Source organism: Panthera onca, chromosome E3, assembly GCF_046562875.1.
Source record: "Panthera onca isolate mPanOnc1 chromosome E3, mPanOnc1 haplotype 2, whole genome shotgun sequence".
NCBI classification, from domain to species: Eukaryota; Metazoa; Chordata; class Mammalia; order Carnivora; family Felidae; genus Panthera; species Panthera onca.
The window spans coordinates 26,828,084-26,853,713 of record NC_138354.1 but is presented as its reverse complement, the minus strand read 5'-3'; the positions used below and the strand labels follow the sequence as shown (position 1 = coordinate 26,853,713).

The 25,630-nt window shown below is 42.1% G+C and overlaps 1 protein-coding gene across 2 annotated transcripts in view; it reads left to right on the top strand.

The window, feature by feature from the left end:
• Positions 1–16,390: 16,390 nt before the first annotated feature.
• Positions 16,391–25,630, top strand: part of TMC5 (transmembrane channel like 5) — a 50,318-nt gene continuing 41,078 nt past the window's right edge. Inside the window, exons 1-3 of one of the 2 annotated variants that reach the window (XM_060648628.3) lie at positions 16,391–17,372; positions 19,603–19,772; positions 24,428–24,517. In XM_060648628.3, coding sequence (XP_060504611.3) covers positions 16,474–17,372; positions 19,603–19,772; positions 24,428–24,517 — 1,159 coding nt within the window. In that variant the 5' untranslated portion in view covers positions 16,391–16,473. The remainder of the gene's footprint in view (positions 17,373–19,602; positions 19,773–24,427; positions 24,518–25,630) is intronic. The other variant, XM_060648629.3, reaches the window with a different exon arrangement.

Genomic DNA, 25,630 nt, shown 5'->3' with positions numbered 1-25,630 from the left:
GGCACCTGAATGCACACGCCATCTTGCACTTGCCCTTGCATGGGTCTGCTTTTCATCTAAAGCCTATGGGCTTCACCTACTTCGGTAACAGTCTTACATACGTGAAAGTCTTGTTACAGAATGTCACATGCATGGAGAGGGGTTCTGGTTATAGTAAGAGTGAGACTCCTGGAAAGAATTTGCAGGGTTCTGGGAAAGTCTAGAGACTGCTCATCAAGAATGGACTATAGGGGGCGCCTAGGTGGCTCAGTGGGTTAAATGTCCAACTTCAGCTCAGGTCATGATCTCATCATGTTCCTGGGTTCTAGCCCGCATTGGGCTCTTTGCAGTCAGCACACAGTCTGGTTTGGATCCTCTGTCTCTTTCTCTCTCTGTCCCTCCCCCGCTCCTGCCCTCTGTCTCTCTCTCTCTTTCAAAAACAAATAAACATTAAAAAATTGGGGGGGGGGCTTCTGGGTGGCTCAGTCGGTTGAATGTCCAACTTCGGCTCAGATCACGATCTTGCAGTTCTCGGGTTTGAGCCCTGTGTCGGGCTCTGTGCTGACAGCTCAGAGCCTGGAGCCTACTTTGGATTCTGTGTCTCCCTCTCTCTCTGCCCCTCAGCTGCTCATGTTCTGTCTCTCTGTCTGTCTGTCTCTCTCTGAAAAATAAATAAACATTAAAATTTTTTTTTAATGGATTGTGGTAAAAAAGGAAGTATTTTAGCCAGTGTAATGAAATTTGAGGGGCTTCAAAACATCCATGTGAATAAAAGATTTATCCCATCCTTGCTTTTTCTTGAATTTTCCTCTGAAGATTAATTGGTGACATTTGCCAGCTCTATCATCCCAAGTTTCCCAAAGTATTTAAAAAAATATGTTAACATCATCTTAATTTGGCATTTTAAAAAGCATTTACTATCTCAGTGGTAAGTGTAGCACGTTAGACCATTCTCTGGATGGATTTTTCTAGGTGATTTTCCTTCGTGAGATTAAAGTTCATGTTCATTTTCCAGCCTCTAACTCTTTCTTACATATTCAGCAAGCTAGAAACCTTATATTCTTTTTCCATTCATAAAATATAATTACCTTTCCTTAGGAACTAAATAAATGTCTTAAAAATGAAGCAAATTTTTTGGAGAGGAAACATAAAGAACAGAAAGATGTACCCACTTAGTTCTATTTAAATTTTCCCCTCCTGTTCATAGCTTCGATATTGCTCTTTTGCAAGCACAGACCTTATTTTGTGAAGGATCCAAATGTTTGGCTACGACTGCACCTGGGTCAAAGGCGGAAACAGTCTCTGAAAAGTCCTGTAGGGCATGAACTAACATGCCTAGTGACAGGAGGAGGCTTTTTGTTAAATGGGTGATTGAAGGTTTTACCCTCACACGCTTATAACACACTATTTAAGTTGCCTTTGTTTCCGTGTTCTGAACGTTACACACCACAGACAAAAGATTCTAAGGCATTTGTTTGTAGTAGTGTGGATGATGACAGCCACAGTAATCATTAAACTAACATGGCAACAAAGAAGAGTTTGCAAACAAAAGAAATCTACCTCTTGTGGCCCTTGCTCTTTGTGCTGGAATTGTCTTTCCACGATCAGGTGCCTGAGGAAGGAATCAAAGCTTCTAGAACTGCACCCAGGAAAGCCTGGTTGGAATGAGATGCCTGGGAATAGACTGTTTCTTCTCTTAAAATTCTTTTTCCTTCCCTTTCAGGAATTCATAGAATTACAGACTGGTATTTTGGGTGTGTGAGTAGGGGGTAAGAGGGTAGGATGCAATTATATCATTATATATCTAATGTCTGTTATATCCCAGAATTTAGGCATTTGTGTCCCACCTTCATGATTTTTCCCCTTTTCTTACCACGCATACAAATATTTACCTATTCTTTTTAGTTAACAGATTTATTTTAGAAGGAAACATGTCATTATTGTAAATGGAAAATTTCTATCACTTGCTTGTAAATATAGATGACTATATATTTATATATGTACATACATACATATGTATGTACATATACAAAACCAAATCGTGTTATTACTAGCTAGATTATGCTGAGTAAAAGCAGTCCGTCTCAAAGGGCTGCATTCTGTGTGATTCTATTTATATGACATTTTGGGAAGGGCAAAGCTAGAGGGACAGAGAATAGACCAGTGGTGGGCAGAGGGTGGTAGGAGGGGTTGATTACAGACGGGTGGCACAAGGGAGTTTGGGGTGGCAGAACTGGTCTGTATCCTGATGGTGGTGGTGGTTATGCATGTGTTCAAACTTACAGACCTATATACCAAAGATGTTTTATTGTATGCTAACTGCAGAAGTAAAGTCTAATCATGAAGGTTGTGAGCTTAGAGCTTTGCTCTGTCTTTGTTGAAAAAGAGACTATGGTAAATTCAGACAGGTGTTAAAGACTTACTAGCATCAATAGAGACTTTACCTACTTGTTAGTTAGAAATATTGAATGGGAATTAAGAAGGAAGGAATGGTCTCCAGGAGATTCCTTATTATTTTCCACAGGGGAGGTGATCCTTTCAAGAATCCCTGAACTGCTCCAAAACTCTAAATTTATAAATGGGATATATTTGTGCCAAAAATGGACCCAGGCGTGAGAAATGCTAGTCTGTATGGACCCTCCCCTCCCCGGCCCCAGAGTAGTCTGGCTGATCCCAATATAGGTTTGTTTTACCTCCCACTGGTTGAGGGTGGTCATCACCATGATGGACTCCAGGTGACAGATGAGATGAATGAGAACTTTGTAGGACAATATTCATTTATTCAACATCTTTTTTTTTATATGAGAGAGAGAGAGCACACAAGCAAGGGAGAGGGGAGAGGGAGAGAGAATCTTAAGCAGGCGCCATGCTCAGTGCAGAGCCTGACATGGGGCTTGATCCCATGACCCTGGGATCATGACCTGAGCTGAAATCAAGGGTCAGATGCTCAACCTACTGAGCCCCACTGGTGCACCCAGTCAACAAATACTAATTGAGTTCCAGGCATGGTGCTAGATGCTGGGGATATAGTGAGCAAAATAGTATAACCTCTGCCATCATAGAGTTTCAGTCCAGTGGAAGACAAATATTGAACAATATAAGACACAGAATTAATATATAATTGCAAACTGGTAAGTCCCATGGGCAGAAAGGTGGGATGCTGTGATAGAGGCTCATGGGGAACTATTTGCATGTGGAGGAATAAAGGAGACCTCTCTGCAAAAGCAACATTTCAGCTGATACCTTAAGGATGAAGGGTTAGCCTGGCCAAGAGTAGAGGGACAAGCTTTCTAGGCAGAAGGAACAGCATGTGCAAAGACCATAACCCAGAAAAACGGGCCAGTGTGTTTAGTCCAGTGCTTGGCAAACTATGCCCCTCAGTTCAGATACAGCCTGTCAACTAAGGATGGTTTTTATATTTTCAAATTGCTGAAAAAAATCAAAAGAATTATTCATGGCATATAAAAATTATATGACATTCAAATTTTGGTGTCCATAAATTGGAACACAGTCACACCTCTTCAATTATATATTGTCTAGGGCTGACTTTGTGACAGAGTTGAGCAGTTGCTACAGAGTTTTTATGATCCACAAAACTTAAAATATTTCCTATCTGGTTCTCTACAGAGGAAGTGTGTCAACCCTTGATTTAGACGATGAAAAACAGGGGAGAGGTGGGCAGGGGCCAGCTCATGGATACTTTTCACGCCATAGTAAGGAGTTTAGATGTTATTCTCCATTCAGTGAAAAGCTATTGAGCAGGGTTGGCATGGAGGTGGGGGAAATATTGAGAGTCTCTCTCTCTCTTTTAGTTTATTTATTCGTTTTTGAGAAAGAGAAAGAGAGATCGTTTGCACGGGTGGGGCAGAAAGAGAAAGAGAAAGAGAGAATCCCAAGCAGGCTCTGCACCCTCAGTGCAGAGTCCAGCTTGGAGCTCCACGAACCAGGAGCTCATGACCTGAGCTGAAACTGAGAGTCAGAAGCTTAACTAACTGATCCACGCAGGCTCTCCTCTCTTTCTGTGTTGTATTAACTTTGTCTTGTGGTCTAGTTTTCCTGGAGCTCTGGGAAAGCGCCTTCCTCTATATAAGTGAGGGAATCCCCCCACTGTTCTGTGCACCCCCAGGCTTTTCTTCTCTGCTCCTGAGAGTGTCACGTTTGTCAGCTGTCAAGTGCAGGTGGGACTGCAAATGTGTTCAGGATTGTTGGCTTTTCAATTTCCTTGTATTGCTGTGATGAATGCTGTGTTCAACCCTTCAGTGACGATTTTATTGTGCTTATTTTGAGGCTTGAAGTCAGTGGCCCAGATCAAAACCTCAATATGCATTGATTGTAGCTGATTTTGATTTATTTTATTTTTTAATTTATTTTTAAATTTTTTTTAACGTTTATTTATTTTTGAGACAGAGAGAGACAGAGCATGAACAGGGGAGGGGCAGAGAGAAAGGGAGACACAGAACCCGAAGCAGCCTCCAGGCTCTGAGCCGTCAGCCCAGAGCCCGACGCGGGGCTTGAACTCACAGACCGTGAGATCGTGACCTGAGCTGAAGTCAGACACTTAACCGACTGAGCCACCAGGTGCCTGATTTTGATTTATTTTAAAGCTTCTGTGGCTTATTTGGAAACTGGGGGGAAAGAGTCTTCACGCAGTCAGCTTATTCCAGTAATTTCTCTCCTGTTTTCTCCTGGACACAGAACTTCAGTGTTTTACTTTTTTTTAGAAAATGGATTTTTGGGGTCGCCTGGGTGGCTTAGTCGGTTAAGCGGCCGACTTCGGCTCAGGTCATGATCTTGCGGTCCGTGAGTTCGAGCCCCGCGTCGGGCTCTGTGCTGACCACTCAGAGCCTGGAGCCTGTTTCAGATTCTGTGTCTCCCTCTCTCTGACCCTCCCCCCGTTCATGCTCTGTCTCTCTCTGTCTCAAAAATAAATAAACGTTAAAAAAAAAAATTAAAAAAAAAAAAAAGAAAATGGATTTTTGTTTTGAAATGACTGTGATTTGGAGAAATTCTTGCTTCCTTTTTTTTTTTTTTTTTGGTCTTTATTATTCTTTTTCTTAAATTATGACAAAATACATACAATATTAAATTTATCATGTTAACCATTATTTATTTATTTATTAACATTTATTCATTTTTGACAGTGAGAGAGACAGAGCATGAGCAGGGGAGGGGCAGAGAGAGAGGGAGACACAGAATCCAAAACAGGCTCCAGGCTCTGAGCTATCAGCACAGAGCCCGGCACAGGGCTCCAACCCACGGACTGTGAGATCATGACCCGAGCTGAAGTCAGACACTTAACTGACTGAGCCACCCAGGCGCCCCATATCATCTTAACCATTTTTAAAGTATCCAGGTCAGTAGTGCTAAATGCATTCACATTGCTGTGCACCCCATCCAGAACTTTTCATTTTGCAAGACTGAAACTCCATACCCATAACACAGCAAATTATAATTCCCCCATTTCCTTCTCCTCCCAGCCCCTGGCAACCACTATTCTGCTGCCTATTTCTGTTTCTGTGAGTTTGACTATTCTAGATACTCTCATAACTGGAGTCACATACAATATTTGTCTTTTTGTGACTGGCTTGGTTTACTTAGCATGATTGCTCAAGGCCCATCCATTTTTTAAAATTTATTTATTTATTTTGAGAGAGAGAGAGAGAGAGAGAGAGAGAGAGAGAGAGAAAGAGAACAAGCAGGGGAAGGGCAGAGAGAGAGAGAGAGAGAGAGAGAGAGAGAGAATCCCAAGCAGGCTGCACACTGTCAGAGCAGAGCCCAACACAGGGCTGGAACCCATGAACCATGAGATCATGACCTGAGCCGAAACCAAGAGCCCGACGCTTAACCAACTGAGCCACCCAGGCGGCCCCATCCATGTTTGTTTTTTTAATGTTTTGTGTTTTTTTTTTTTTAACTTATTTTGAGGGAGAGAGGTGGGGGGGGGGAGGGACAGGAGGGCAGAGAGAGAGAGAGAGAGAGAGAGAGAGAGAGAGACTCCCAAGAAGGGTCCATACTCAGCATGGAGCCCGATGCAGGGCTGGATTTTATGACCTGAGCCGAAATCAAGAATTGAATGCTGGGGTGCCTGGGGCACTCAGTCCATTAAACACCCGACTTTGGCTCAGGTCATGGTCTCACAGTTTGTGAGTTCAAACCTCACATTGGGCTCTCTGCTGTCAGCACACAGCCTGCTTTAGATCCTCTGTCCCCCTCTCTCTCTGCCCCTCCCCTGCTCATGTGCTCTCTGTCTCTGTCTCTCTCTCTCTTAACAATAAATAAACATTAAAAACAAAGAGTCAGACACTTAACCGACTGAGCCACCCAGGCGCCCCAAGGTCCATCCATGTTATAGCATGTGTCAGAATTTCCTTGCTTTTTACAGCAGAATAATATTCCAATTCCAGTGCATGGATACATCAAATTTTGTTTATCCCTTCATCCATTGCTGGATACAGATTGCTTCCACCTTTTCACTTTTGTGAATAATGCTGCTGTGAATATGGGTGTATCTATCTATCTATCTGCCTATTTTTGAGACCCTGCTTTCAATTCTTTTGGATATATGCCCAGCAGTAGAATTACTGGATCAGATGGTAATTTTGCTTTTAATTTTGTAAGGAACTGCCATACTGTCTTCTTTAAATTCTTTTTTTTAAGTTTATTTATTTACTTAGAGAGAGATAGAGAGATAGAGTGGGGGAGGGGCAGAGGAGAGAAGGCGGGAATCCCAAGTAGGCTCCACACTGTCAGTGCTTAACCTGATACAGGGCTCAAACTCACGAACTGTGAGATCATGACCTCAATCCGATAGTAAGAGTCGAAATCAAGCCGAAATCAAGAGTCGGACGCTTAACTGACTGAGCCCCCCAGGTGCCCCTGCCATACTGTCTTCTATAATGGCTGTATCATTTTACATTCCCACCAGCAGTGCACAAGGGTTGCAGTTTCTTCACATTCTCATCACCACTTGCTATTTTCTGGGCTTTTGTTTGTTTATTTGTTTGTTTTTTAATAGTGGCCATCCTAATGGAAAAGAGGTGATGTCGCCCTGTGGTTTTGATTTTCATTTCTCCTGTGACTACTGATGTTGAACATCTTTTCATGTGCTCATGGGCTATTTTGTATATATTTTTTGGAGAGATGTCTGCTTAAGCCCTTTGCTTATTTTTAAAGTCTAGTTCTTTGTTGTTGAATCGTGGTAGTTTTTTATATCTTCTGGCCATTAACCCTTTGTCAGAGATATGATTTGTAAATACTCTCTCCCATTCCGTGGGTGCCTTTTCACTCTTTGGGTTGTGTCTTTGGATGCACAGAAGTTTTTTGTTTTGATGTAGGCCAGTTGATCTATTTTAATTTTTGTTGCCTGTGCTTTTGGTATCACATCCAAGAAATCCTTGCCAAGCCCCATGACATGAAGCTTTTCTCCTATGCTTTCTTCTAAGAGTCTTATAGTCTTAGGTCCTACTTTTGGGTCATTGATACATTCTGAGCTAATTTTTATATGGTATAAGGTAAGGGTTCAACTTTATTCTTTTGCACGTGGCTATCCAGTTTCTCAAACACCACTTGTTGATGGGGCATTTGGGTGGCACAGTTGGTTAAGCGTCCAACTCTGGATCTCAGCTCAGGTCATGATCTTAGAGTCATGAGTTCAAGCCCCATATTGGGCTCTGCACGGGGCTTGAAGCCTACTTAAAATAACACCATTTTTTGAAAAGAATGTCCTTTCCTCATTGAGTGATTTTGGTACCCTGGTCAAAAATCATTTGACCTTATATGCATATGACCTTATATATTTCCTCTGCTTTCCATTCTGTTCCATTGGTCTGTATGTCTGACTTTATGCCAATTCTTGCCTCCTTTTATTGAACTTGTTTACTATTTTCCTTTCTGCAAAGAAGGCTTCTTTTCACCTGGATCAGAATCGAGTTGTTTTTATTTTCTATCTTTAATAGGGGGAGAAACTGTGCCTGTATTTCCCTTTGCTTCAACAATCTTCCTTGATTGTTGCAAATATGTAAGTAATTTTTTTAAGTTTATTTATTTATTTTGGGAGAGACAGAGAGAACACGAGTGGGAGAGAAGCAGAGAGAGGAGAGAGCGAATCCCAAGCAGGCTCTGTGCCATTAGTGCAGAGCCCAATGTGGGGCTTAATTTCACAAACTGTGAGATCATGACCTCAGCCAAAATCAAGAGTCAGGTGCTTAACTGACTGAGCTGTCCAGACGCCCCTCTGAATATGTAAACAATTAAATAAGTAAATTAAAAAGTGACAAAGCCCGTGTATGTAGGAAGTGGTCAAGTGCAGTAAAGGAACATGTATTCAAATCCTCGTCCCCACTTACTATCTGTGAAAACTCAGAGAAGTTACCAAGTCCTTCTGAGCCTCAATTTCCTCATCTTTAAATAGGAACAGGGAGAGTCCCCATGCTGAATTGAATGATGATTAAAGGTTTTGCTAATGTTTATTTATTTTTGAGAGACAGAGTGAGGTGGGGGAGGGGCAGACAGAGAGGGAGACGCGGAATCTGATGCAGGCTCTAGGCTCTGAGCTATCAGCACCTGACATGGGGCTTGAACCCATGAACTGTGAGATCATTACCTAAGCTGAAGTCAGACACTTAACTGACTGAGCCACCCAGCTGCCCCCACTTCTTTCTCTTGAATGACAAAGTCTCTCTTTGTTTTGCATCCTTTTTTCCCCCCTATAATCTTTTCTTCACATCAGTGATTTAAAGAATTGGAAAAGCCTTTTTAGATATTCCCACATTAATATCAGTTTAACCCAGCCATTCTCAAATGCAGGGGTGGGGTGGTGGGAGTAGTGATTTGTCCCCAGAGGAGATTTGGCAATGCCTGAGACACTTCTGGTTGTCACAGCTGGGGGAGGTGCTACTGGCATCTAGTGGGTAGAGGTCAGGGATCCTGCTTAACACCTTAGGATGCACAGGACAGGTGCCCAACAATGAAGAATTTTCTAGCCTCTGGTAGGAATAGAGCGAAGATTGAAAAAATCTAGTTTAACTGAGGCTAATCCTACCGTTCTTGTTTTTCTGTCTTCACATCTTGCACTTGACTTTTTGCAAGCTGCATATGGTCAGACTGGGTGTAATACAGGGAAAAGGAAGAAAGGTCAGTTTGGGGAATATTCCCAGTGTTCCATCTCGTGTGACAGTGTGCAGGTGAAAAGGCTACCTACCCACAGTTGTTGGAAATTAGTGCAACTATTTGGGGACTGTCACCAGTGAAATTCAAAACACTCAAGCCAAATGGTTGGTGGCTCTTTAGAACTATTTAAGAATTTCAAAAAAAAAAAAAAAAAAAAAAAGAAACGTAAAAAAAAAAAAAAGAATAAAAAAGGGGCGCCTGGGTGGCTCAGTTGGTTACGTGACCGACTTCGGCTCAGGTCATGATCTTGCAGTTTGTGAGTTCGAGCCCCGCATCCGGCTCTGTGCTGACAGCTCAGAGCCTGGAGCCTACTTCAGATTCTGTGTCTCCCGCTGTCTCTACCCATCCTCTGCTCGTGCTCTGTGTCTCTCTCAATAATAAATAAACGTTAAAAAAAAAAAAAAAAGAAACGTGAAAAAAAAAAGAATTTCCACAGAATTGGTGCACCTGGGTGGCTCAGTTGGTTAAGCATCTGACTTCAGCTCAGGTCATGATCTTGCAGTCTGTGGGTTCGAGCCCCTCATAGGGCTCTGTGCCGACAGCTCAGAGCCTGGAGTCTGCTTCAGATTCTGTGTTTCCCCTCTCTCTGCCCCCACCCCCACTCATGCTCTCTGTCTTTCAAAACTGAATAAACGTTAAAGAAATTTTTTTAAATATAAAATAAAAAAAAAATGAAAGAAGTTCTAAAGGATTACTTTGGTAATTTTGACTGTGGCTCTTAATATACATGTATGTTACATCATTTATTGGAATGTAGCTAACATAGGCAATATTGATTTCATTTAGGTTAAAAGGTTTACCCTGTCACTTGTTGTCATGGCAAAGTTCATCTCTTTAAAAAGATAAAATGTGGGGCACCTGGATGGGTTGTTCATTTGAGCGCCCAACTCAATTTTGGCTCAGCGTATGATTCCACAGCTCATGAGTTTCAGCCCCACATCGGGTTCTGTGCTGACAGTGCAGAGGCAGTTTGGGATTCTCTCTCTTCCTCTCTCTCTGCCCCTTCCCTGCCTGCTTGCTCTCCCACTCTCAAAAAATAAACTTAAAAATATTTTTTAAAAGAAGATAAAACATACAGCTGTGGAACACCTTGCTGACTCTGTTGGTTAAGCATCTGACTCTTGACCTCAGCTCAAGTCTTGATCTCACGGTCAGAGTTTACCCTCCGCGTTAGGGGCATTGAGCCTGGCACTGGGTGTGAAGCCAAGTTAATAAATAAATAAATAAATAAATAAATAAATAAAAGGTAAAATGCACAGCTGAAATTAGAATTCTTGGTCTGGCTTTGCCTCTTATGGGGTGATGTTCTGAATTTGGTGGTGGTCACATCTGCTGTTTTACAAGGCCCTGGCTTCTCTTTCCTTTTCTTTCAGGTAATAACAGACCTCAATCAGCAAAATTAACCTTTGCACAGTGATTCACTTCTGCATGGCTACAATTCTAGCCTGGGGCAGGACACAGAAAAAGGAGATTAGAGGGAGGAGCCATACATACTAAGCTATCTTCTGCTGCTTCGTATAGATCTCAACATTCTTTTCTATAGCTCCATGATATTCCATTGTGCAGATGCGCTGTTACTGACTTGGCCCATCCTCTCTTCATGGTTTCTGGATTGTTTCCAGTTTTTTGTCATCACACTCCAAATTTGGCCTGACAATACTAATGGCTCTATGTCCCTATGATTTGAGGGCCACGTGGTGGCTGCAGAACCAAGCTTATGGGTGGCTTGCCTTGGCTTATAGTGTCTTAAGTGTAGAAAGGCCAAGAGGCAGCCGAGATGCAGATAAACAGCCTGAATGAGACCTCATCAAGACTGTAGGACGTAATTCATCCCCCAACATTTGTGGACTAGCTGAAAGACAAATGCAGGATTGTTAGGGTCTCCCGTTCAAACTAGGAGCCTTGCAAGATCAAACAGGGAGTTCAGTGCCTAACAGATTTAGAAGGCATCTGCTTTGCTCGGGGATGTGATTGAAAACTGTTGGAACAGTAAAGTGGGAAACCCCATGGGATGATGTCAAGGATGAAATGGATGTCAATGGGATGTCAAAAGGAGGACTCAGAACAGATAGTTCAATAGCCTTTATTGGAAAGTTAGGAGAGCAATACAATTTGGAGGGGGGAAAATTATCTTAGTGCTGTCCCAAGGCACAAAGCAAAATTATTATTTTGAAAGGACAGGATCGTTGTTTCTCTAAGAGGTAACAGGAAACCATAAGTAAGGTTCTCAGAAGATTAACTCCCACTTCATTTGACAATCAATACAAGACTATTTCCTTGTGGTTATTTCTTCCCCCCACCTCCTTTCCAGTCCTTATCTGTGGGCTTAGCCTTTTGTTTAGGAATTTGTCTGGGTACAGGTGGTAGTGGTTAGAGCACCATTTGTGCCCGGGCTGTGAAAAACATGTGGAGTAAGTAAGCTCTTGTCAGGTGATATTAGTGGAACATAGAACTGTACCAACAAACTTGGAACTAATTGGTGGCTGATCACATATAAAATCTATGTATCTACCTACCTGTCATCTACCTACCTACCTACCTACCTACCTACCTACCTACCTATCTTATATGAACATATAATATGTTGTTTAACTCATAAAATTTATTTCTTGCTCATGAAGAACCATTGTGGGGGGGGGGGGCGTTTGGGTGGCTCAGTTGGTTAAACATCTGACTTCAGCTCAGGTCATGATCTCGCAGTTTGTGGGTTTGAGCCCCGCGGCAGGCTCTGTGCTGACAGCTCAGAGCCAGGAGCCTGCTTCGGATTCTGTGTCTCCCTCTCTCTCAGCCCCTCCCCTGCTCATGCTCTGTCTCTCTGTGTCTGTGTCTGTCTCTGTCTCTCTCTCTCATAAACAAATAAACTTAAAAAAAAAGCTTCCATAAGAGCTATTGTGGGTTGGTGGATGTGGGCGGTGCCCTGCGTAGTCATGCAGGAACCCAGGCTGATGGATGGGGTCCCCATGTGAAATGATAGTGCCATTGCAGGAAAAATGGAGCTAGAAAGCTGTGTTTTGGTTATTAAATGCCTTGGCTTGGGAGTGGCACAGTCACTTTTGTTCACAACCCATTGCCTAAAAATAGCTGTGTGCTGCTGCCTTTCTGCAAGGGGCCACTGATCGCCTCACGGTGACCTCCCTCCACACCCCCCGCAACTCAGCGTGTATTCGCTAGAGCTTCTGAGCTCTTTGCTGGTGACCGTGAACCCTGGCTTTATTATGTGGTTATCTGATCCCTTTGGAAACATTCTTATGACACATTCTTTTCAGAAATTCATCCTGGGAGAGAAGTGTGGCCCTTTTGAAAAACTGGTATACTTCCTCTTTTTCACAAGTAGTAAATATTAGATAGCCTGTCATGATCCCCTTTCAGTCTGGGCTAATAAGAAGCTCACAGCAAAATCTAGTTCATTAGAGTCACTACATCAGCCCAGGAATTACGCAGAGTTCTTCTCCCTGTACTTTGTTATAAAACATGGTCTATTTTTTTAGTCAGGTCCTGGTTGAGTGTGTGACTTTAATTGTCCACCAACTCCCCTCTCTGTTGGAAGTTGCCAAGGTTTATATTACACATAAACACAAATAATGGTAGATAATAGCTTCTTTTCAGTGCATGCTTCCTTGGTGCCAACGACTTTATGTGACTTATCTCGTTCATTCTTTATAATAGCCTTATGAGATATTCTTGTCAGGATTGGGTGGCTGAGGATACAGACTCAGAGAGGTTGAATGGCTTGCCCAATTCTGCACAGCCAGCAGATGGCAACTAAATACAGTTATATCTGATGTCAAGGGCTGGGTTCCTGACCACTTTCATTTTACAGCAGTACGTAGATAGATGATTCAATCCAGATAGTGTGTCCTGTCCTTACCTAGCTTTCATTTTCATTAATTCAGATTTTCTGTGGTATATACATACAAGAAAATTGGAAATGTTTGTGAGCCAGATTATTCTTTTTTAATTTTTTTCCTTTCCCCCAACTGTTTTATAACCCTGTGGGAAAACAGAGGGTTTTGTGTTATGGCTTCTGGTTTAGGTCTTTTTCATTTTCCTTTTTAAAATTAAGGACAAATACATTTACAGAGATGTGCACAGTTCCTTTTTTTAATGTTTATTTATTTATTATTTTGAGAGAGAGTGCAAGCGTGAGTGGGGGAGGGGCAGAGAGAGAAAGAGAGAGAGAATCCCAAGCAGGTTTCACACTATCGGCCTGGAGCCGGACACGGGGCTCAAACTCGCAAACCGTGACATCGTGACCTGAGCCGAAATTTGGAGTCGGACACTTAACTGACTGAGCCACCAAGGGCCGCGAGATGTGCACAATTCTTAAGTGTCTTTGATGAATTTTCACACACACACACACACACACACACATCACACCATCACACATATGTAACCATCACCCAGATCAACATATGGAACATTCCAGCACCCAGAGGCCCCCTCATGTCATTTCCCATCTCCTCCCTTCCCCAGGGTAATCAGTGTTCTGACTTCTGTCATCATTTACTAGTTTGCCTGTTCCTGGGCTTTGGATAAGTGTCACGCAGTCTGTCCTTTTTTTGTGTTTGAGCCTTCTAGTCATCCTTATGTTTGTGAGTTACAACTATGTCTTTGTAGTAGAGAAGTTCAGTCCTGTTACTTCTGTGTCGTATTTCATTGTATGAATATGCTACAGTTTATTGACTTCTCTTGCTGTTGAATGACGTTTGGTTGTTTCGATTTCTGGCATTTATGGACAAGAAGCAGCTGTGAACACTCTGACTTTTGGCGGACACACTCATTTCTCTTCAGGTGGCATTGTATCAGTTTTCATTTTCTTGAATTTAGAAGGCATCAGTTAGCTTGTTAGATGTAAGAGCTGGGGTTTTGGTAGGCTGTGGAAATCCTAGATCATAAATATATTTCCTTGTGCTCTTACATATAAGCAAATGAATGGGTTCATTTTCCATGTTATGAGAAATAATTTGCATTATCATATAGCGTTTAGTTTTCATTGCCCTCACAAGTGTAGATGTTTCTGTTTGCAAAACTAGACATATTAGTCAAAACTTTTCTCTTTCATTTGCAAATTACAGAAACCCAACTTAGACCAACTTAAGTCTAAAGGGAATGTAATGAGGGGCACCAGGGTGGCTCAGTCGGTTAAGCCTCTCACCCTTGATTTCAGCTCACATCATGATCTCACAGTTTGTGAGATTGAACCCAGCCTTGGGCTCTGCTCTGATAGCATGGAGCCTGCTTGGGATTCTCTCTCTCCCTCTCTGCCCCTCCCCTGCTTGTGCACATGCACGTGCACATGCTCTCTCTCAAAATAAATAAATAAACTAAAAAAAAAAAAATAAAGGGAATGTAATTATTCAAGTACCCAGTATGAATCAGGCATGGCTGGATTCAGGTGCTGAAACACTGTCGTCCACATTTGATCTTTCTTTTGTTTATCTCTTGGCTCTTCACTCTTCCCTGTCGACATCACTCTCAGACAGGCCTCCTCCACTGATGACCCCTGGCAGCCTCAGTCTTATAGCTTCCTAACTCCATATCCAGCCAAAAGAGAGAGCCTCTCTCTTCCCAGCATTTCTGACAAAACTCCCAGAATTGAATCTCATTGACTTTGATGGGATTATGTTCCCTGACCCAATGTCTGTGGCCAGAAAGAAGAGAATTCTGACTGGGTCATAAGTCCGCACCTGGCCCACATGGACTAAGAGGGGGAAGAGGTATTACTCAAGGGAAAATGTTATCATAAAAGAGAGAAATGGGTGCTAGGCAGGGACAAAATAATGAATAATTGACTTCCACTATGCTGAGGGATATGGAATTGAGTTGGTGAGTGCATATTCTAAGACTACAGGTAATGGCAGAAGATTAATTCTTTAGCTCTGATTACTCAACAGAGTCTAACCTTTTTCGTTTGTATAGAGATAAACTTGTAAACATTGGCTGAACTTTAAAAATGGTCTTACTTCCTTCTTTCAAAGACATCACTACTTATCTAATCACGGTGGCTTGAAACCATGGAGCTGTTTTTGTCTTTTCATTTCCTTACCCTTCACCATTCCCGTATCTGGTTAGTCCACAAATCCTACTGATTTTTCCTTTAAATTTTCTCCTGTACTTATTTTCTTCTCTGTTCCTATAGACACGACACCATTGGTTCTAGGCTTACATTCCATCACCATCACCTTGGCAACTTAGTGAAATAAGAGGTCATCTTTCCCAGTTAGTCCAGTCAAGCTCCTGGAGGACGGATCTGGGTTATATACCCATTCCTGAACCAAATCCTGGGTTATATACCCATTCCTGATTGGCTAAGCCTAGGTCGTGTAACTGTCCTTGGAGTCAGGAATGGGGAGGGGCAGGTGCCCAGATGAAAACCAGGGCATTGGTGCCAAAAGAAGGGAAAAGGAGTAATAGGCAAGTAAAAACAACAGATATCCAGCACACTCAGAAATTAAAATCCCATTATTTCTGATTTGAAAGTATACCCTGTCTATAGATTAGCACTCAGAGAACTCACAAAAACACAGTTTCAGACTGGAAGGGATGGTAGCAATTGTCTTCCTACCCAAGTCCTCTAGTTACCATTAAGTGTTCTTCTCTTGTGCACTAATACTAATTTATGCTTTAAACCCTACAACCACAAGTGCAATCGAAATGTTCACAAGGTCCTTGTTTCTTCCAGTCTTTTGGTTTATTGTTCTGCTCCCCCCACAACCAAGGGAATATAGTGGTTAGGATGGAAGTTTGGCCACATGTGTCAGAGACCCCCCAAAAACTGTGGTTTACAGGAGACAAAGGCTTATTTCTTTTATATAAAAGCCCTTGCTGATATGCTGGCACTAATCTGTGATGTCATCAGCAACCCAGGCTTCTTCCATCTTTCATGCTGCTATGCCTGGGGTGGGTGCCATCTTCGTGTACATGGCCCAAGATGGCACACCATCATTTCCGCCTTCCAGCCTATGGGAGGTAAGAAGACTGACAAAGGGAGGAGTGCCCCTTGCCTTAAACAGCACAACCCTGGGACTTATATATATTGCTTCTGTTCACATCCCACTGACCACTGTCATGGTCACATCTTGGGGCACAGGAGGCTGGGATACATAGTTCTGATTCTGGGCAGCTGTGTACCCAACCATGAAAGAAAGGAGAATAGATAATAATGGAAGATAACCAGCAATCTCTACAGGGAAGAAAAAAAAAATCTGACCTTCTTTTTTTTTTTTGCTTGTTTTTCAGGTAAAAAAAAAAAAAAAAAAAAAGATCCCTGAGTAACTACAAATGCAGGAACATTTTAACATTCCACGGTAAAGAAGCTTTACCAGCATGTCTGCCTACTACAGGAACTATGGCTATGAGGAAGATCCAGATTACCCTGAATATTCAGGATCTCAGAACTGGGCATGGGGGGATTTGAAAACTCAGGATTCTCCAGATTCTCCAGGTGTTCTGAACAACTCAGACTACCCTGGCATCAGGAACAACCCATACTCTGAAGACTCCAGAACAACGTCAGACTATCCCAGGTCTCTAGCAGACCCAGATTATCCTAGATCTTGGAGTAATCCAGATCAGCCTGGCACCAGAAGCACTCCATTCTCTACTGGTTCCAGACGAAGTTCAGAGTATCCTGGGTCTCTGGCAGAGCCAGATTATCCTGGATCTCAGAGTAATCCAGGCTACCCTGGCACCAGGAACAATCCATACTCTGCAGGCTCCAGAAGAAGTTCAGACTATCCCAAATTTCTGGCAGAGCCAGATTACATTGGATCTTTGAGTGAACCATACCATCCAGTCTCATTCAGAGAGCCAGACTACTCTAAATCCCAACAAAATTCTAATTTTGCAGGTTCCAGAAGCAGTAGAAACTATGCAGGCTCCAGAACAAATCCTGATTATCTGGACTCTTTGGGAGAACCAGACTACCCTGGAGTTCAGGGAAACTCTGACTACCCTGGCTCCAGAGCCATGTTCAACCATCCAGGCTCTAGAAGGAATCCAGAATTTGCTGGTTCCAGAATCAATCCATACATAGACACTCTAGGAGAGCCTGATTATCCGGGTGCTGAGAATCAACCTAATTCTCCAAACTTTTTTGGGGAACCAGACTATCCCAGGACTGAGGATTATCAGAACTCTCCAAACTTTTGGGGGAAGCCTGATTACCCAGCTGCTGAGGATGGTCATGATTATGGCTCTTCTGAGACTTCAGAAACGACTAGAGAGTAAGTACAAGCATCTCCCTCCATTGGGGTTGGAGCTGCATGCTAGACCATCAGGCTAATGGAACCTGGTTGCTATTGTTTGGGTTAGGGACAATTAAGATGGTTTCTGTGACCTGAAGTTGTGGTGAAATTTTCATACCTATCTGTAGATAGGGCCATGAACTTTCACCAAGGCCATGGACTTTCACCAGCGCATGGACTTTCAGCCTGAGGTTTCAACCCCTCACCTGAACATAATCTTTCATCACCTTTTGCTTGGATAACACCCTCTCCAGTCTTCTCCCTCTTCCCATCTAATCCCTACAGGATATTTAGATTCTCACTGTTTTGACTCTGCTACTTTGCCAATAAAGTTAGGGTTAAAACTCGATAGTTACAAACCCAAACATTTTAACCAGAATTATATGCATAAGAATGCATTTTAACCAAGAAAATCTTTTGAAGATCTAACTCCACAAAGTCAATTTACTTCCTCAATTGTATGTTGTTTTTTTTTTTTTAATTCAAGTTGGTTCGGCCACTCCTGATTTTTTTCTACTTTCATTTTTATTTTACTCTAAAATTATTGTTTGATCATTTTTTATGTTTATGGCAGATTTGGCATATTGATCTTCTGCATTGGTGTTGTTTTCATCAGATTTTATCAATCACAGTTTCTCCCCATTGTTGGTATTTCTTTAAGCTCGTTCTAAAACACTAAGTCCCATTTTTCCTGGCTCAGGTTCTGTAGATTTAAATTTTGTCAAAAATCGTTTTAATCTTCTAGCAATTTTTGGTCATTGACAAATTTTATTAGGTACAGCTCTGGACATTGACAGTGTTAGTTTGGATGACTTAGTTCTACCAAATCTGACTTTTTTTCTGGGTTAAGTTCCTGTTGCCAACAAGATGTGATTGTATAATCAGGTTATTTTTACTCTAAAAATTTTTACCCTGTGAAAATTTAACCCTTAGGAGTCTAATTTGGCATGTACTAGTTCTACTAGTAATGTTTATAAATACAACAAAAACTAATGCTTGTATTTATCTTGAAGAATAAGGATATAAGATTTGGGTGCTCAGCAGGGTCACAATGTCTTCAAGATGTAAATAGGACGATTAATAGAACCAGATCAAAAGGGGCTTCTTGGTAGCACCTGGGAGGCTCAGTCGGTTGAGCTTCCGACTTCAGCTCGGGTCATGATCTCTGGGCTGGTGAAGTGAGTTTGCGCCCCACATCCAGCTCACTGGTGTTAGCGCAGAGCCGGCTTCCGATCTCTGTCCCCCTCTCTCTGCCCCTCCCCCGCTCATGCTGTCTCACTCACAAATAAATAAAACATTTAAAAAACAAAACCCAAAATGGCCTCCTTGGTCTTATCCCCGCCACTGCCTGATTCATCATTCCAAAATATACCTCTGATACTTTGACTCCTTTGTTTCTGTTCTTTCATGTTCTCCATAAGCTTTGGGAGAAAGGCCACATTGCTTTGCTTATGCAGACTTTTAAGAAGGAGGATGCACTGGTCTAATGTGCCAGCCAAAGACCTGCCTGACTGACTTCCTCCCATCTCCCCACCTCCCCTAACCCCTCCCTACCTCTAGTACAGTGGTTCTTGACCTGGACTGAACCTTAGAATCACCCTATTACCTGGGGAACTTTAAAAATAATACAGATGCCTGGGTCCAACCTTCAGACCTTCTGATGTCATTGTCTGGGCTGGGGCCTGGGAAGTGGCATGTGCATAACATTGAGAACATTGTTCCAGATTAATGAATTTTTGTAGTGTTCCCTGTATATATTCAACACTTTTGTTTATCGTCTCCCACTTTTATCTATGCTGTTCTTCATCCTTGGAATTCCCTCCTTCTAACTCTTTATGTATGAATTTATCCTTCTAGTCCTACCTGGGATGTTTCTTTCCTCGTAGATATCCCTCCGAACTGCCAGCCAGTGTTCTTTTCTCTTTCCTCTGAACTCCCTGGGCCTGTCTTCTGGTACTCACCAGTTACTACTTGTATTATAATTGCTTAGCTGTATCTAAGAAGCTCTACCAGATTAGACTGAGAGTTCCTTGAGGGTAGACAGCCCATGTTTTTATCTTTGTGTTCTCACTCCCTAGACCATGCCTAACACATGGTTGGCATTCAGTAAGCATTTATGGAATGAATGAATGGGTGGATGGATGATGAATGGAGGACTATCCTTACTATGCTACTAGATGAATATTGATCCATCATTTTGGGATTTCAGGGTATTCAGTAGAACATCTTCAATCCAGCCCTCATTTCGTCGTAGGGGTGATAGCCCCTCGGGCATCCTTGGGAGAAAGAATGATGATTACCCTGAAAGCATTGCAATGAAATCCATGGAGACGGCAAATCCATATGACTCTGTGCCCGGGGCTCCTGGCAGTGGCTGTGGTAAGCATTTGTTGAGATGAAGATCATGTCCTGAGAAGAAAATAAAATCAGTGGACTTAAGGGAGCAGTCATTAAAGAGTTCCAGGAAGAGAAGAATTGGTTTCTCCCTCCCCTGCCTTCAAACACCCACCATACAAAGGTTGGACACTAAGGGTCTAGAGAAGACCAGCAGTATCATCACTTGTCAAAGCAGGCTGGTTAGAGGTTATGAAAAATGGGGGTGTGTACACCCTGTGCCTACATGAGGTGACTGATGTTCAGATTTGGCCCATTGGGGTTATGCAGGAATGCAGGCTCAGTATGGCTAAATCCTCAGATGTTTCTTTTTTTTTTTTTTTATAGTTATTGATTTTTCTTTTTAAAAAATTTTTAATGTTTGTTTTTGAGAGACAGAGACAGAGACAGCACAAGTGGAGGAGTGGCTGAGAGAGAGGGAGGCACCATCTGAAGCAGGCTCCAGGCTGTGAGCTGTCAGCACAGAGCCCGATGCGGGCCTCAAACTACCGAACCATGAGATCATGACCTGAGCCGAAGTCACATACTCAACTGACTGAGCTGCCCAGGCGCCCCAATCCTCAGATATTTCTAAAGAGGGAAGAAATCTGTTTTTTAAAAAAAAAATGTTTATTTACTTATTTTGAGAGAGATAGAGATAGTGCAAGCAGGGGAGGGGCAGAGAGAGAGATGGAGAAAGAGTCCTAAGCAGTCTCCATGCTGTCAGCACAGAGCCCAACATGGGGCTTGATCTCACGAATCATGAGATCATGACATGAACACCAAGAGTCAGACGCTTAACCAGCTGAGCTACCCAAGCACACCAAGAAATCTGCATTTTTATGTGAAACCTCCCAATTTTTACATGCTCCAAAAAATTAAAAAAAAAAAAATTAAAGCAATGAACTGGGCAAACAAAATCACTTGTGGGCTAGATTTAGTTTATGTGGCTGTCACTGGCCAGCTTTAGTTTAGCACATCCTAAACTATTCAGACAGTCATCACTTGGGTATTCAGAACCTACTGGGGGGCAAAGGGATGAAGAGGCAGCTCTGTCCTCAAGTTACTTAAAGCATAAGTGGGTGGGTGACACCATCCTGTCAAGACTACACACACACACAAAATTAGCAAGCAGACTATGCAAACCCTCAGAATCTGCTATGTGTAAAGGTATAGCTCTGGGAAGCAAAGGAAACTCTAAATTTCTTATCTTCCAGGAGGAATAGGGACTTGCTGTCTTGTGAAGGAAGCAAGGTCATTACACGAGAGTCAATGTTATAGAAATCTAGAGCCTATGGGGGCCTGAAAAGGGAAGGAGTGTTCAGCCAAGAACAGAATGAGGGGCCCAAGTGCTGGTTGGCGCAGATGGAGAATTGCTTACCCCTGAGAGGGTGGATGGGGAAGAGTTTGAAGCTGGCAGAGAGGAGGGGATGGGATGCATTGTCATGCATTGGTGAGAAACTTGGACTGTTACACGTTTGCATAGAAAACATTCATTTGGGCTATTCCAAACCTTTATGCCATGCAGAATGCCATGCGTTCTCAGTGGGGTGGAGGAAGACGATATAAATCCCAGGGGGGTAAAATTTATTCTTGAAAGGCCAGAAAAGTCTTCCTCTTTTTATGTATAAAGCACCGATACACATATATAAGCAGATACACAGTATATCTGTAGTATTAAAATTTCATGGGGCAGGGCAATGGGGGAAGAGATGTCCAAATAGACTCCTTAGGGAGTCTTAGGGGACCAATAATGAAAAAGATTGAGAAACACAGCCCTACCCCAAAGCAAGTGGAGTTAATAACAACAAGCAGATTTTGAATGTTTTCTATGTCCTGAAGACTCTGCGAAGCACTTTACTTTCATTGTCTTGTTTAAATCTGAACAACCAAATTTCACATAGCCACTACTGATCTCCCTGTTTATAGATGGGAAAACTGAGCGAAGAGGGAAAACTGAGGTTCAGAGGCTCAATGCAAGATCACCCAGCTGCTAAATCGAAAGAGCCAGTCTCTCTAATCCAAAACCTGACTCTTACTTATCCTATATTACTACTGGTTAGGATCGAGGCAAATGTGAAAAGATTCCTGACCACTCAGGTTTAAAAAAAAATTTTAAAAGTAGTCAAGTGTGACTTCTTTTTCTGAACTCCTTTGTAGGACCAAGATTGTAGCCCTTGGCAATCACCTGCCCTGTACTGTGCCATCCTGATAGACTCAGGATCTTCATCTATGTATTCTTTAAGGCTCTAGGTGATTTTCCTAGTGTCACGTTGCCTGGTCACAGTAGGTGCTTAAGCAGTGCAAACTGAATTAATAGTAGCAGTAATGGTAAGGGATGTATCAGTTAGCTATTGCCACAGTAATGCTGCATAACAAACACCTGAAAAAAAAAACAGTGTTGTACAATAAAGAAACAAATATTTCTTGCTCACACATCTGCGGGTTTGCTTCGAGTTTGATTGAACTAGGCTGTGCTTGACTCCAGGTCATGGATTCTGTATCTACAACCTAGTGCCCTTCTTGGACCAGGGAGCCACCTGGGGGCACTGTTGTCCCATGGCACAAGCTGGAAGTGCTCAAAGTGGTGAGCAAAGACAACACAACATCTCCAAGGTTTTCAGTTGGAACTGGCACACCTTCATTTCTACCCTGTTCCATAGATAAAATTCACATGACCAAGCCCGACTTCAATGGTGTTGTCCAGGGGTGGTGGTGGTGTAATATTTGCTGAACAACAGTTGATCTACTACAACAGTTACTATATATATACATGCATACACACACACGTATAGTTTGGTATGTCTCAGGATTACTTTAAGCACATTACATATGTTAACTGATTCAATTCCCTCAACAATGCTATGTGAAGGGCCCATCATTATTCCTGTTTTAAAGACCATGATATTGAAGCTCAGAGAGGTTAGGTAACATGCCTGAGGGCATCAACTGGAAACAAAGCTGGGCATTGATCCCCAGGAGGAAGTTCAGAACTTCCTGAAATGTAATTTTGTGCATTGTTCACATCAAAATGTGTTCCATTTTCTCTGTTGAGTTTATCTTGTAATGTTTACTGTGGGTTGAACAAAAGTATCCTGAAATATGACACTGTCGTGTAGATGCTGAGAGTAGACTTGGTCCCTAAGAAAATCATGCCATAGGGATGCCTGGGTGGCTCAGTCGGTTAAGCATCTAACTCTTGATTTTGTCTCAGGTCACGGTCTCATGATTTGTGGGTTCGAGCCCCGCATTGGGCTCTGTGCTGACAGCACAGAGCCTGCTTGGATTCTTTCTCTCTTCCTCTCTCTCTGCCCCTCCTCCTGCTCAGTGTCTCTCTCAAAATAAGTAAATAAAAATTAAAAAAAAAAATAAAAAGAAAATCATGTCATATTTCAAATCTGTTCATGCCTCTTCATAAAATGCTAGAAATAGAAAGAACTTCTGTGATTATCTGGACAAGTTTGTTTATTTCATTTTTGTGTCTTAATTTTTCTTAGAGCAGTTTTAGGTTCACAGTAAGATTGAGGGTAAGGTACAGAGATTTCCCATACAACTGCTTTCCCTGACGTGCATAGACTTCACCCATTATCAACATCTGCCACCAGAGTGGTACATGTCTTAAAACTGATGAACCTACGACACATCATTATCTCCTCGAGTCCACAGTTTATATCAGAGTTCACTCTTGGCACTGTAAATTATGAGTTTGGACAAATGTATAATGACACATGTCACCATTACAGTATCATATAGAATAATTTCAGTGCCCTAAACACCCTCTGCTCTGTCCATTTGTCCCAACCCCCTAGACAAGTACTTTTCAAACTCTTGAGTTGTAACCCATTAACAAGTTGTGAAGTTAATCCTGAAAAATGAAATGAAAAAGAATGGACTGGAATGAGAATGTACTGGAGAGCCTTTTATGTAGTCCAACAAAGTATTGTTTAGTGAAACTTATTTTTCGGTCATATATGTGTAGGTATGTCTTGGATCTTAGTGTAATAATTTTTAAGTTTTATCAAGTTTAAAATTTTAATTCCACTATAGTTAACATATAGTGTTATTATTAGTTTCAGGTGTATAATACAGTGATTCAGCAATTCTATACATGACTCAGTGCTCATTGTGATAGTTGTACTCTTAATCCCCATCACCTGTTTCACCTGCCTTCTGCCCCCCCCCCCCCGCTCCTGGTAACCATCAGTTTGTTCTGTAAAGTTAAGAGTCTCTTTTTTCATTTGTCTCTCTCCCTCTCTTATTTTCCTTTACTTGTTTGTTTCTTTCTTAAATTCATTCTGCATATGAGTAGAACCATACAGTATTTGTCTTTCTCTGCCTGACTTATTTCACTTAGCTTTATACCCTCTAGATCCATCTATGTTGTTGCAAATAGCAAGATTTCATTCATTTTTATGGCTGAATAATATTCCATTGTAACAAGTATTTTTAACCATGGCTTGTACTTAAATGAGAACCACTGATCGAAGCTGTTTGTACTTAACAGCATCGCTTCCATATTTATGTCCTATTTTCCACCCAAGCACTCAATCATTAGTCTGTCAGGATCTCGAGGTCAAGGTTGAGGTCTTACTGACCATCCTACTCAGTAATATCTAGTGTGGTGGGATTAATTGGTGATGTCTCCTGCCCCTTCATTCCAGTGAACCCTGCTTCTGTGGGTGAAAGTAACCCCCGCCCAGTTTATGGAAACCCACCATTGTCTGGATGTGACTGGCACAAGTCACCCCAAGGTAAGGCTTAAGTGAATAGTAACCAAAAAAATCAACCTTAGAGAAGAGTGTGTTCAAGGCACTACAGACATTGCCATTTCCTTTTGGCTGCTGGTGTGGCAACTGATGCAGTATTTGCTTAATTTACTATAACAGGGTTTCCTTTTAGATATGCAGACTTTTTTCTCTCCTGGATATCAAGGTACCTTCATCAGGACTCGTCTGGTTTCATGTGACAGAAACCCAACTCACATGGGCCCAAAGTGTATGTACCGGCTTGTGTGGTGGGAAGGACAGGGAAGAAACAAAGAATTGAAGGTAGAATTACCTTCCAGGACCTAGTATAGAGCTTGGTGTATAGTAAACTCTCAGAGCTATTTGTCGAGTTAATTGGTGAATGAGTTACAGGAACAGGGCCTCTGAGTCTGCATTGATCAAAATTTTTCTGAATAATCATATAATTATATATGATGCTAGAGTGTAGGAGCAGTAGGACTGGGGAAAGACAGAATGCTATGAAATCAGTTAGGAAGCTCTGTAAGGATCACTGTGTGCAGTGATGAAGGCCTGATCAGAGGCAGAGACTGAGAAACTAAAAGGAAACAAAAGAGGAGAGAGGCCAGGGAATGCTACGAGGCAAATCTATGAACAACAAGGAGTAAACAGACCGATGGGATCCTCTGTACAATAATGTGAATTCAGGGACCTCATGACCTAAAACCATGTCTCACCTTCTGGCACCCTATCCTATATGGCAGCATTTAGTGTCATTCTTTAGGAGCCTTCTCAAGGAGGGGTATATCTTTGAGGATTAAGTATGGCTACTTGGGAGGAAAACCATGGAGGTATAGACAATCACACTCTCCATTTGGTTCCCACTAGAGCAGAAAATGACTTTAACTACTGGGGAAAAGGAATAGCTTCTAACTTCACTGGCCTGCTCTTTCTAGCCAGCCTGAGGTTGGGGCCTCTGGTAAAAGAAGAGTCTCAGAAGGCAAAGAGAATTAAAGAAATAGAGGACCCAAAGATGAATCTGGTTTTCTTCATCATTTTGCTTTGCATTGGTTTGGATTCTCAAACCACATACAATTAGTTGGTGGACAGCCTCCTGATAAAACATTACTTTGATGGGTT